Source organism: Podarcis pityusensis, assembly GCF_964106645.2.
Source record: "Podarcis pityusensis genome assembly, chromosome: 17".
NCBI classification, from domain to species: Eukaryota; Metazoa; Chordata; class Lepidosauria; order Squamata; family Lacertidae; genus Podarcis; species Podarcis pityusensis.
The window spans coordinates 32,282,748-32,294,750 of NC_138042.1; the positions used below are offsets into that span (position 1 = coordinate 32,282,748).

Consider the following 12,003-nt stretch of genomic DNA (forward strand, 5'->3'; position numbering starts at 1 on the left):
CCACAGACAGCTTTCCAGATCATGTGGCCAGCATGACTAAACCGCTTCCGGCTCAATGGACACTGTGACGGAAACCAGAGTGCACGGAAACACCATTTACTTTCCCACTGCAGTGGGACCTATTTATCTCCTTGCACTGGTGTGCTTTCGAACTGCTAGGTTGGCAGGAGCTGGGACAGAGCAACGGGAACTCATTCCTTCATGGGGATTCGAACCGCCGACCTTCTGATGGGCAAGCCCAAGAGGCTCAGTGGTTTAGACCACAGTGCCACCCGCGTCCCATGATGATGATGATGCTGTAAGGATGAGAGGTCGTAGGATATAGTAGCCTCTGTCTCTGAAATCTCCTTATTCTCTGCAACAGGTAACAGACCCCCATCATTGGTGCCGAAGAAAGGAGAGTACATGTCAAAGGACCTCCTGCGAATGGCAAAATTCTACCAGGTGCCACTGCATCTCGTAAAGGATTTCCTAGGGTCTGTTCTTGAGAAGGGTAAGCAGAGGGAGATGTTTGGTGGGGATACATGGAGATAATGGAGAAGAACTGAGAAGCGTTGCACAATGAGTCCGTGGCAGCTCCGAGTCCATATGAAACTGCCCCACAAAAATAGGACTCTCTCAGCAAGTGCACAATTTTTATGCAAGCCAACCTTCCTAATAAGGGTTTTTTTAATGTGGGGGTTGGCCTCTTCTTCTTTGACAACGGGCAGGGCACTTTATTTATTTTTCTTTTTTTTGTATTTTGTAGCAATGGATTCCTCCCCTCTTAACATTTACGCTGACTCTCGTCCTTTTTGTGGCCAAATGCAGGCACTCTGAAAGCCATGCGCTTTGTCACAGCCGTGGATATGGCAGAGCCGCAGTTTTTGGAGCCCGTGTCTAGAGAACTTTGGATGCGCCTTTGGTCCCGCGTGAGTATGGTTGTACTCGTACGTCTCTCCTGGTGCTTCTGTGCCTGTCGCGATTATTTCTTCCGTTTATCAATTGCACAAATAAAGCAGGGCATCCCCGCCCCTGCCCCCCCCCCCCGTTTATCAAAATGTATGGTTTTGATTAAATTAACAGGGCCCAGAATCCCTCCGTATACTTCTATATTCTTGTGTGTTTCACCTGTTTCTCTACCCTGTCCCCTGTAAGGAACGTCACGCTACTTCTCACTGTATCAGTGTGTTTGAAAACGCAGTAAAAAAGTTAAATATAAAAAGTAATTACTTTTTATCCAGGATGCTTAGGCAAGATAGTTGAAATGCCCTGGGCCAGGTTTTGCACAGTTTTCAACCCCCCCAAATCAGATGCAGCACTCTGTGGTGGCTCTCCATGGGGTCCTTAAATCTCTTTTTACTGTTTCCCAAGGCAGTATTTTAGCACTTAGGAGCCACAGCCCAGGACTGATGGACTCTGTTCCTCTTTGATGGGAGCAATAAAGTTGTATAGGTCTGGGTGGAATGAAAAAACAAGGGGCAAATATAACTTGCAGGGTCTCTCCATAGAAATCATTTTATTTATTATTATTATTCATTAAACTTACTTGTCGCTTGTCACCTGAAGGTCTCCAAGCGACTTGCAGCAAAGAAAAATATACAATACATAATACCATAGGGGGGAAGTGTGTGTGTGTGGGGGGGGGGTCATATTGTACACTAATATTTCATATAACAAAAGATTTATGGAAAAACAAAAAGAACATACCAGCCGTATGAATAATAGCAAACATTATTAGCAATGCTCAAATAATAAACAGAGCAATTCTCTGACCACTAATTAGCAAACAAACAAATAAAACCCAGCCTCCGGAGTCCTCCAGGGATGGTCCAGTATGTCTCTTCTCCCTTCAGCAAAGCAGGAAGAGTTTTACTTGCTTGCAGTTGACACGGCTATTGCTCCTCAAAATTCCAAGCCATACGCCATTCCTGTCACCCTTCACTTCAGTGTGATCATTGTAGCTATAGCTTTGGTGAAGTGAACTTCTGTTCCTGGCACCCATCTCCGTTAGGATCAGGGATGCATAACATGGAGTCCTCCAGTTGGCCAAGGGCTGAAGGAAGTTGGTAGTTCAGAAAGTGCCACAGGTTCTACACTCCTGATTGAAGCGAGTGACATGGCACCCTTGTCCGTGTGTGTGTGTGTGTCTTGGTGCTTTGTTTCTTGTAGCAGAAGGAAGTTAATTATTTTTGATATCTTCACTCTCCCTTGCACAGTCAGTCTCTTGTCTATGAAAGATTTGTAATCGGTTGCCTTACTCCTTGTCTCTTCAGGATGAAGACATAACCCAGCCAGAGAGCATCTTGGCAGTAAGTTTCTTTCTCTTGCGGTTCTGCAGCACTCTCTGTACTCCTGTTTGTGACACACCCTGGTCTAGATGAGGGCTTTTCATCCTTGCATCTCCTGATGCTGTTAGACTGCAGCCTCCTATCATCCATAGTCCATTTGGTCAGTAGTCGGGGATGATGGAAGTTGCAATCCAACAGCATTTGGGGACCTGAGGTTGATGAATTGGTCTAGGTGCTGTAGACTGGCCTGTGGAGATCTGCTGGGTGATCATTCTTCTGTTGCGACAGAAGTTTATACTCTTGACTTCATGATTGCGGACCTGCAGGAAGAGCTTTTCAGGTAGAAGAAGAAGAAGAAGAAGAGTTTGGATTTGATATCCCGCCTTTCACTCCCTTTAAGGAGTCTCAAAGCGGCTGACATTCTCCTTTCCCTTCCTCCCCCACAACAAACACTCTGTGAGGTGAGTGGGGCTGAGAGACTTCAAAGAAGTGTGACTGGCCCAAGGTCACCCAGCAGCTGCATGTGGAGGAGCGGAGACTCAAACCCGGTTCCCCAGATTACGAGACTACCGCTCTTAACCACTACACCACACTGGCTCTCAGGTAACCTTGCAGTGCAGAAGGATTAGCTTTGTAGTTCTAGCTAGTCAGACAGAAAATATGCAGAAGAGGATTTGTGTGATTTTATTTTCCTCCTAGCATGGCTTTCTTGGTGTTGTCCCCCTTTTTTAAGGGGGGAAAAACTGACTTCAATGAAAGCAATTCAGTGTAGCTTTAGACTGCTTTCTGCACTCCCTGGTGAAAATTCTCTGCGCCCACATATTCAGAACGTCCTGATACATGACCTGCATCCTATTTCTCTTGCAGTGTTTTGTGCTCTTTGGTATGTATAGGAAGGATCTGTGGTTAAGTGGTAGGCTGTGTGCTTTGTGTACTGAAAGCCCCATGGTGAGTCTCTGGCGGCTTCAGCCAAGCAGGCCTGGCAAAGATCTCTGCCCAGCACTCTGCAGAGCCATTTCCTGTCCGGGAGGCAATGTTCAGCTGTGTGGGCCATATGGTCAGAATTTAGCGTAGCTTAATATTGACAATCTGGGAACAAGTCATTTCATGTGTGTGCATCTAACCTGGCAAGGTTGCAAAACCAGCACTTCCCCTGCCTGCTGGTTGCACCTGCTTCTCAGCAAAGCAAATTCATTTTTTGTCTTTGTTGTGCTCTCCTTTAAAATACTCCATGCCGGTTAAATTCCTGTGTCAGTACCGGAGACCTTTTGAAGCGTTATCCAATTAACCTTGGCTATAGCGACTGCGGCACTTGCTTTTCTCCATCTGTCTCTTTTCAGGCTGCAGAGAGAGCAGGTTTGTCCTCCGACCAAGCTCGGAAACTCCTGGAAATGAGTTCCTCACCAGAGGTGAAGAATCGCCTGAAAGCTACAACAGATGAAGCACTAAAATATGGGGTGAGACACTGGCATCGCATCAGGCCAGGGCAGGGGAAGCTGTGGTCCTGCTGATACTGCTGGACTCCCCAACTCCCATCAGCGCCAGCCAGTAGGGTCAGTGATCAGCAATGATGGGAACTCGAGTCCAACGGATGTCTTGAGCTCTGCAGGTTCCTCTTCCTTGCAAATACTTTATCAGCAGCTGTGCATCTTCCACCCCCTGCCCCTTTTTCCTGAAGGGTTACCCTGAGGAATCAAGTGCCTGGATGTCCAAACAATAGGGAAACGGGCCATCTGCTTTGGATGCAGAAGGTCGCAGGTTCAATCATCATTGGATTCCTTCTGAGAGAAGGAGGAGACAGTATAGATTTACAACACTGGTTTGCAGAAGGTCATAGTTCAGAGGCTGTAGAGGGGAGAAGCTGGGAAATACTGGGAGGGGAGCAGCACCAGGGAAGAGACAGCTGACAAACTCAGTGTCTTTAGAAAGCATTCCAGATCCCCCTTCTCCCAGAACCTGGTGGGCATGGAAAGTAGGAGAACAGAAAGCACAGATCTGCCAACATAGGGATGACATGTAATAGGAGAGACGCAGGCAGTGGGGCTTTGCTTGGAGCAATGCCATTACTGCAATGGAGAGGCACTTTTCAGAGCTGTGAATATCGAATAAAAGATTTGGTAAGAACTCCTCTTGTGTATCTAATTCTTGGCTGCCCACCATGGAAGGGACTGGATTCCCTGAAGCCAGGTAGGGCAGGTCAGAAATCTTGGAGAGCCGCTGGCAGTCAGTGAAGACAGTACAGTGGTACCTCGGGTTACATACGCTTCAGGTTACAGACTCCGCTAACCTAGAAATAGTGCTTCAGGTTAAGAACTTTGCTTCAGGATGAGAACAGAAATTGTGCTCCGGCGGCGCGGCAGCAGCAGGAGGTCCCATTAGCTAAAGTGGTGCTTCAGGTTAAGAACAGTTTCAGGTTAAGTATGGACCTCTAGAACGAATTAAGTACTTAACCCGAGGTACCACTGTACTCAGCAAGTACTCAGCGAGATGTACCAATATACTGATTCAGTATAAAATTCCTGGATCTGTGTGTCCTGGTGAGCCATCAGGCTTTTAAGCTACTTTCAGACAACCTAACAGAACGGAAGTGACCACATTCACTTCCCAGTGTTCAAGCTCCGATATATATTCCATCTTTCTTAAGAACCTAAGTGTAAGATAAATCTGCAGCCACCAAACACAGAAGGCAACCTGAACCCGTTTGAGCTTTGCAGGTTCATGTACATTGCATCAAAGTGTGTAGATGAAGCAGTGCCCCCTTTGCGACTCTTGTGTCGTCTGTCTTCCTTCAGGCATTTGGGCTGCCATGTTTTGTTGCTCACGTTAATGAAGAGCCTCACCTTCTCTTCGGTTCGGATCGTTTAGAGCTGCTGGGACATCTCTTGGGTGAGTGTTTTTAATGCTGTTGCCTATCATTTAATGGTCTTTCAGGTTCCAGTTTGGACTAACATGCCAAAAGGAAAGTCCTGGCCACTTGCAGGTACTTAAAAAACCTCAACAACTTTAAATACCTCAGGCTGTATACTGAATATTCCAGTCCATGCCGTTCACTCTGTCTAGAGATTCTCAGGTTATTCAGGTGCCCCCCGACACAAATGTGGTACCTTTTGCATGACTGAATGCTCCTTCATTTAATCTTTTTGTGGGTGACAGAAGAGTTCTTGCCTAGCCTAGTTTTCACTGTGCTGGGAATTATTAATGGAGGAGTATTCAGTTTTGTAAGCATCTGCCTTCAGGTTGAATTTGCATAGCTTAGGCATCACTCTGCTGGCCCTTTGGAGAGTTTGATCCCTTCCCCTTGTCTGACTTCCTGTAAAATACCCAGACTTCTGAGGCAGTTGTAGTGACACAAACTGCCTTAATCTAGTAACCTATCAGATGAAGTAGGGAATTAATGTCATTTTCCCACTGCTGCTATTGAATTGGTGTGTTGGCTTAACTTGTTGCTTCTTTAAGACCCCCTTCTGCATTCTGAATCTAATTTGCTCTCCGATTCCGACTTGTTTTGCAGGAGAGAAATGGCTGGGACCAGTTCCCACATCTTCTAAGCTTTAGCTCTGAGAGTTACAGAGGAACAATGGGATTTCTAAGCGTCTGTTTCTACAAGGTGAACACAGGAGGGCAGAAGGCAACCCCATAAACACGATTTTTGATACTAGAGAAGGCAACACAGCGATGATATCAACATGCAATGCACCCCAATCACACTGCTTTATGTCTAACACACATTTGACCCGTGTGAGTTGCTGGCATACCGGAGATGTAGATACGCATTAACAAAGAAGCTTCACTTTTAGTTGCTTGTTTTGGTTGCTGTTTCCGGCAATATAGTTAGTTGCTTGCAGAAATTGATACAGATGGTGTGAGTCAATGAGGTGCGTATTGCTCTTCATGAGAGACTGCTCTTTGTTGGGGATATGTAATGGCATAATAAAAGGGGCTTGGAGGTGTATCTTGTCCAACTTGGTCATTAGAAGGCTTCAAAGTGCTGTGGACATCAGCACAGCTCCCCTGCACCATTCCCAGAAGTGTTGCATAATAGCAACATTTGATTCTTTTCTGAAATTCAGATGTGTTACAAACATCGGAAACTGACACGCACCATGTCTCTGTAGTCTGGTAGTGTCTACTCTGACTGCCAACAACTCTTGGGGTATCAGAGGGTCTGTCACGACCTCCACTACCAACAAGAAATGCCAGGAGTTGAGAACCTTTTTCATACGCTACGTGCGCGCACCATCAGTGAATCTTAATTTCATTCAGACACAACTTGAAACAACTGTTTGGTACAGTGGTACCTCGGGTTAAGTACTTAATTTGTTCCGGAGGTCCGTTCTTAACCTGAAACTGTTCTTAATCTGAAGCACCACTTTAGCCAATGGGGCCGCCTGCTGCTGCTGCACCGCCGGAGCACAATTTCTGTTCTCATCCTGAGGCAAAGTTCTTAACCTGAAGCACTATTTCTGGGTTAGTGGAGTGTGTAACCTGAAGCGTGTGTAACCTGAAGCATATGTAACCTGAGGTACCTCTGTACTTTAATTAAACAAGACAAGATAAATATACATAGATTAGGATACATTGAGAGACTGTGGGTGGAGAAGGGAAAGAAGGGCCATTGCATTTCCAGCATTGAAGCCCTCTTCTCCTGGGAGAAGCGTCTACAGTGAGCCTTATTACAAGTGGAGCAGTTAGTTGCAGGAAGTGATTTCTTCTGTGCTTGGTGAACATCCTCTGCTTAAGTGCCACAGCTGAATCAGGAGTGCTCTGCTGGTGTTTCCTGCTTGGCAGGGGGTTGGACTCAATGGCCCTTGTGGTCTATTCCAACTCTATGATTCTATTCTGTGAATCGCTGTGGTGTTGTGCTTCACAAACAAACAAGAACAAGAAATCACCCTGATTTCAGGTCACACAGGTTTTTGGTGGATGTGTGTTTCCTCCCAATTTGCAACCTTTGCTTACTAACAAGAACTCCTCCTGTATCCGAAACCTGTATCTGGATGCTGAGATCAGTGTCACTGTGCATCAAAGAACAAGACAAAAGTGTGTGTAGCACTTCATCCCAAGACCAAAGAATTTAAACTGATCTCGTGCTTCACACTTTCAGTGGGGTGGACCTGTCTGAAGGTCACACAGTGTTTTTACCTGTTCGTCTTTGCTAAAATAAGGCACAAGAAGATAATGTGGTGCAGGCCAGACCCCTTATTTTAACCCCAAATAGTTCTTGGCAGGAACACTTAAGAGACCACAACAAAGATCAGAGCATATTGGTCACAGTAGTCTTTTATTGCAAGCCCAGACACCACAGACACAACAAGCATGGAGCAAGGGTCACAAATTCACATTTATAGGTTCTTGATGGCACAGAGACTTAAGGGAGAATGGAGTGCTTGGAGGGACTGTTGTACAGTGAGATACCAAACAAAGACCTGTTGAATCCCATGAAGGATGAGATGAACACAAACCCCTCCCACTATCAGACACCTGTGCACTTTGGCACAAGATACCTACGCTGCATAAAGCAGTTGAGGAGCTCTCACATACCAGGTGCCATCCTTAGAGTGATAAGGGCTTTCATTCCTTAGTTTTATAAAGCCTGTGCTCAGAAGAATGGGTACAAACACAGCCTTCCTAAGAAGGCCCTGTGGGGGCACATCTTGGGTTTTTAAATTTTAGCAGTTATGAGGACAGACAGAAAGATCTCTCTCCTCTTGTTTGTTTCTGAAACTATGGCAGGAGACCCCTGTTCCCCCCTCTTGACTTTCTGATCTCCTGAGGTTGCTGAACTAGAATGACACATGTGGGTGAGCGAATGCCACGATTTGGACTTTTGTGGTTGGTTTCCTTACTGCCTGTGGTGCAGCTGTCACTGAATGAAGCAGAAAGGTCAGGTCAGGCGTTCTTGGGGAGTCCAGCATCCAACTCCTCCGGACATCTGGGTGAGCTGCTGTTGAGGTCTCACTTTGGCATCAAATCCTGCAAGCACAGACAGGGAAGTTGATAACAGCTGAGTAGATTCAAGGGACAGATGTGATCACGGGACCCCAAAGCAGTCGAACAGTAAGAGCTGTTCGACAGTGGAACAGCAAGAGCTGTTCGACAGTGGAATTTGCTGCCAAGGAGTGTGGTGGAGTCTCCTTCTTTGGAGGTCTTTAAGCAGAGGCTTGACAACCATATGTCAGGAGTGCTCTGATGGTGTTTCCTGCTTGGCAGGGGGTTGGACTCGATGGCCCTTGTGGTCTCTTCCAACTCTATGATTCTATGATTCTATAAGCAGCTTTGTTCTTCCTATACTTCAGCCTTTGGTCAAGCTTAACAAAGCAAAGCAGTTCCATCTGTGAATGCTAACGAAGGGCAAGTACATTCCCTAGACCAGAGGCGGAGCGATACTATACCAGGCAGCACAGCAGGTGGGGAACCAGGCGGCCTGTCTTTTACCAGCAATCTCCATAAAGAATCCAGGTTCATATATGGAGACACACAACCAGGGATGAGCAAAATCTCATGGGAAGCTTTACAGAATTCTTTTATTTCCCTTAAGCCATGAAAAGCAATCTCATAATATAATATGGATGCAGCTGAGAGGGCAGTATTCAGATCCGCCAGGCTGATTAAGTGAAAAGCATTTCAACGCCACGTATTTCCAAGTCCCACTGGGACAATTTGCAAGCGTGCTCCAACACGTCCCCTGTGTGACAAATTCAGCCAAGTTAGTTGGGTTGCCTTTACTGGATCTGAACAAAGCTACAAATTGGTATATGAATCAGACCAGTGCAATTCTGAGTTTTTTGCTTCTTATGGCACCTCCTGTGGCCACCAAAGCTGTGGGGCACAAGTAACCATCCAATGAGTTCTGTTTGCACCGAAACAAACCAGGGCAGAATATAATCATTGTGTCCGATTAGGTACCGTTCGGGGGGCAAGTAACTCGCCCCCTGGAAAAGGCATCTGATTACCTTGAAAAGCTTCCACAGTCCTTGGGAGTCCCTCCCCCTTTCTTGAAGACAAACTAATGAAGGATGCACCTCCCCATCAATGACAGAGGCAGGAAACAGATTGACAGAAGCACAAAGCTAGCCAGTGAGCAGAGATGACTGAGCGCAAAAAAATAAAAAAAGCTGCAGTAACACAGAGAGATGGATGGGGCTGGGGGGAAAGGGCATTGTGGGAAACAAGGATCTTGGGGAATTCGCCAAGAAACTTGCAGACCCTGCTAGATGCAGCGGAGGTGTGTTTGTGATGGGGGCACAGAGCAGTTGTCTTGGGAAAGAAGTTCAGATTGGTGTGAGGGGTTTGGGAAGAGAAGACACAAGAGCCGCCTGTGTGTCTGGGGAGAGCCACAAAGTCAGCCTCCTGTTTTCCCATCAGGGAATGCGGAGGGTGACCAAGAGAGCCCTCTTCCTTTCCATCACCTTTTGCCCACATGCCCTTGTCCCCTTACCCTAGGGCACCGAGGCTCCCTAGGGTGTGGATTACCTGAGAATTACCCAGCATGCACTGAGACACCCCTCCAGCGATGACATCACACACAGCACAAAATGGAGGCCTGTGGAACAAGGAAGTGGCAGTTTCTTTAGCATTCTTCCCTTTACCCCCCTGCTTTCCAGTATACAAAGAACCCATGAAATCACCTCCCTGCCTCCTTAATGTCATGGGGAAAAGAAAAGTAGAAGGACATACTGGACTGTAACGATGAGCATCCACTTTGCTGCCTTTCCCCTTCTCCATGGAGCCTGCAGCACTGCTTGGAGGGAGCAGCTGAGTTACTGAAAGGAATTAAGCATTTTATTTAGAAAGGTTAAATCAAGCTATTTCTGGGGCACTAGACCCATCTTTTCCCCACTCAGGCTCCTGCCAACTATATACAGGATGCTAAGGTAAAGGTACCCCTGCCCGTACGGGCCAGACCTGTCCGACTCTAGGGTTGTGCGCCCATCTCGCTTAAGAGGCCGGGGGCCAGCGCTGTCCGAAGACACTTCCGGGTCACGTGGCCAGCGTGACAAGCTGCATCTGGCGAGCCAGCGCAGCACACGGAACGCCGTTTACCTTCCCGCTAGTAAGCGGTCCCTATTTATCTACTTGCACTTTGACGTGCTTTCGAACTGCTAGGTTGGCAGGCGCTGGGACCGAGCAACGGGAGCGCACCCCGCCGCGGGGATTCAAACCGCTGACCAGACGATCGGCAAGTCCTAGGCGCTGAGGTTTTACCCACAGCGCCACCCGCGTCCCATATACAGGATGCTACAGTACTGCTAATTTGCTTGGGACATCAGCCATTTTCCGATACCTGTCCCTGGTAAATTACTGCCCCTGTTTTACCATTGTAGAGATACTCAGTAGACACTGTTTTACATTTTCAGCCCTCCTAGCCTTAGAACATAAATTTCAAGCATAATATTCAACCTATTATCCACTGCTTTTGTTTAGAATTGTTTACTTGTTTTTATAATTGCCTAAACCATTATACCTGTTTTCCTGGTTTTTCATTGCATGATTATAATGTAACCCACCCTGAATAATGTTCAGGGGGAAAGAATGTGCCTTTATGAGTCCTGATCCAAATTGGGGTCTCCCCATGCTGCTTTAAAAAATGAATAAACCACCAAACAACACTTAAATACGTTCAAATGTGGTAACACATTTTAAAGGTATCATCATCAGCCCCAGGTGGTTTCAAAACAGAGAACATGTCCATTAATGGTTCTTGGTCACGAGGGCTAAATGAAACTTCCAGATGCAAAGCCATTGTATCCCTAAACACCAGTTGCTGGAGAACACCAGTAGGAGAGGCATATTGCCTTCAAACTGCCAGAAGCATGTGGCTGGTCCCTGTAAGAAAGGAATGTACCACATTGGGTCATTGGTCGATGCTGCATTTTATTCATGCCTTTAGCCAGAACCCACCTCTCTAGGATGTGTCAGGAGGAAGAAGAATCAAGAGAAAGAAAAGAGGATGTATTTGATTTGCTTTAGCATATTGTAAAGAAACCAGGTAGTTCTTCAGCAGCTGAAAGTGTGGTACTGCTTTCCAGCTGCAAGGAAAGACAGCCGTCATTCTCAAATGATTCCTGCCTCTTGGTCAGAACTGGGTTTTTTTTCAAAAGGATAGTGAATCTTTGGTTCACTTGGAAAATTGTAGCCACGTCCTTCTCATGCAAATAGGCACAGGAGTCCTTCTTGTGCTATCATCCTTCCTCCATGAGGGACATCAACATGGGAAAGTTCCCATCTACTTGCTGTCAGTGCAATGTGGGATGGCTTTGCAGCAGCAATGATAATGCAAAGGTGACACATTAGTTCACCCAAACAAGTCTTGTCCTAGAACCTGCAAGAACTCGTTTGGTTTTTACCTGGTGAGCTGGTACTGCTGGGTGTGCAGACACTATCGTCTAACCACGCGCTCTGAGTCAGGGACTCCTGCTTTTGGGGACCTTCAAGGGAACACATCAACTCCTGCACAAGAGAAATGGGGAACAGGCCTTAGAGGATGCTGCAGCTGCTCAGCTGGGACAGGAGGACTACTTGAGTGGAAAGGGGATTTCCAAGACCCCACACTGACCGCCTCATTCTCCTCCTCCTCCGACGTCTCATTTTCTCTCACTCCGCTGCAACAGCTGCTCACGTTGGACGAGGAACGGGACAAGGGCTGCATCACGCAATACCCTGATGTCTGACCGGAGAGCGTTCTGCTGGAGGAACACACAAGCCCCAAATCATCACTCTCATAAATCTCAAG

At 46.8% G+C, this 12,003-nt stretch overlaps 2 protein-coding genes across 6 annotated transcripts in view; one reads left to right on the forward strand and one right to left on the reverse strand.

The window, feature by feature from the left end:
- GSTK1 (glutathione S-transferase kappa 1) overlaps positions 1–12,003 on the forward strand; it is a 44,658-nt gene that overhangs the window by 3,987 nt on the left and 28,668 nt on the right. Inside the window, exons 3-8 of one of the 2 annotated variants that reach the window (XM_080987014.1) lie at positions 365–493; positions 811–911; positions 2,256–2,291; positions 3,611–3,727; positions 5,063–5,156; positions 5,782–6,222. The exons of the other annotated variant lie outside the window; for it this stretch is intronic. Of the exons in view, the coding sequence (XP_080843140.1) occupies positions 365–493; positions 811–911; positions 2,256–2,291; positions 3,611–3,727; positions 5,063–5,156; positions 5,782–5,825 (521 nt within the window). The 3' untranslated portion in view covers positions 5,826–6,222. Of the gene's footprint in view, positions 1–364; positions 494–810; positions 912–2,255; positions 2,292–3,610; positions 3,728–5,062; positions 5,157–5,781; positions 6,223–12,003 lie in introns of those variants that run through there. 2 annotated transcript variants of the gene reach the window in all.
- The window catches only part of LOC308466147 (rap1 GTPase-activating protein 1-like), an 88,354-nt gene continuing 83,877 nt past the window's right edge, over positions 7,527–12,003 (reverse strand). The window contains exons 20-24 of one of the 4 annotated variants that reach the window (XR_013980676.1): positions 11,827–11,956; positions 11,618–11,720; positions 9,948–10,033; positions 9,709–9,813; positions 7,527–8,243 (exon numbers count right to left, since the gene is read on the reverse strand). Coding sequence is in view for 3 of the 4 variants with exons in the window: in XM_080986750.1 (XP_080842876.1) it covers positions 9,790–9,813; positions 9,948–10,033; positions 11,618–11,720; positions 11,827–11,956 (343 nt within the window). In the remaining variant the exon portion in view is untranslated. The remainder of the gene's footprint in view (positions 8,244–9,708; positions 9,814–9,947; positions 10,034–11,617; positions 11,721–11,826; positions 11,957–12,003) is intronic. The other 3 variants (XM_080986743.1, XM_080986750.1, XM_080986745.1) reach the window with 3 other exon arrangements.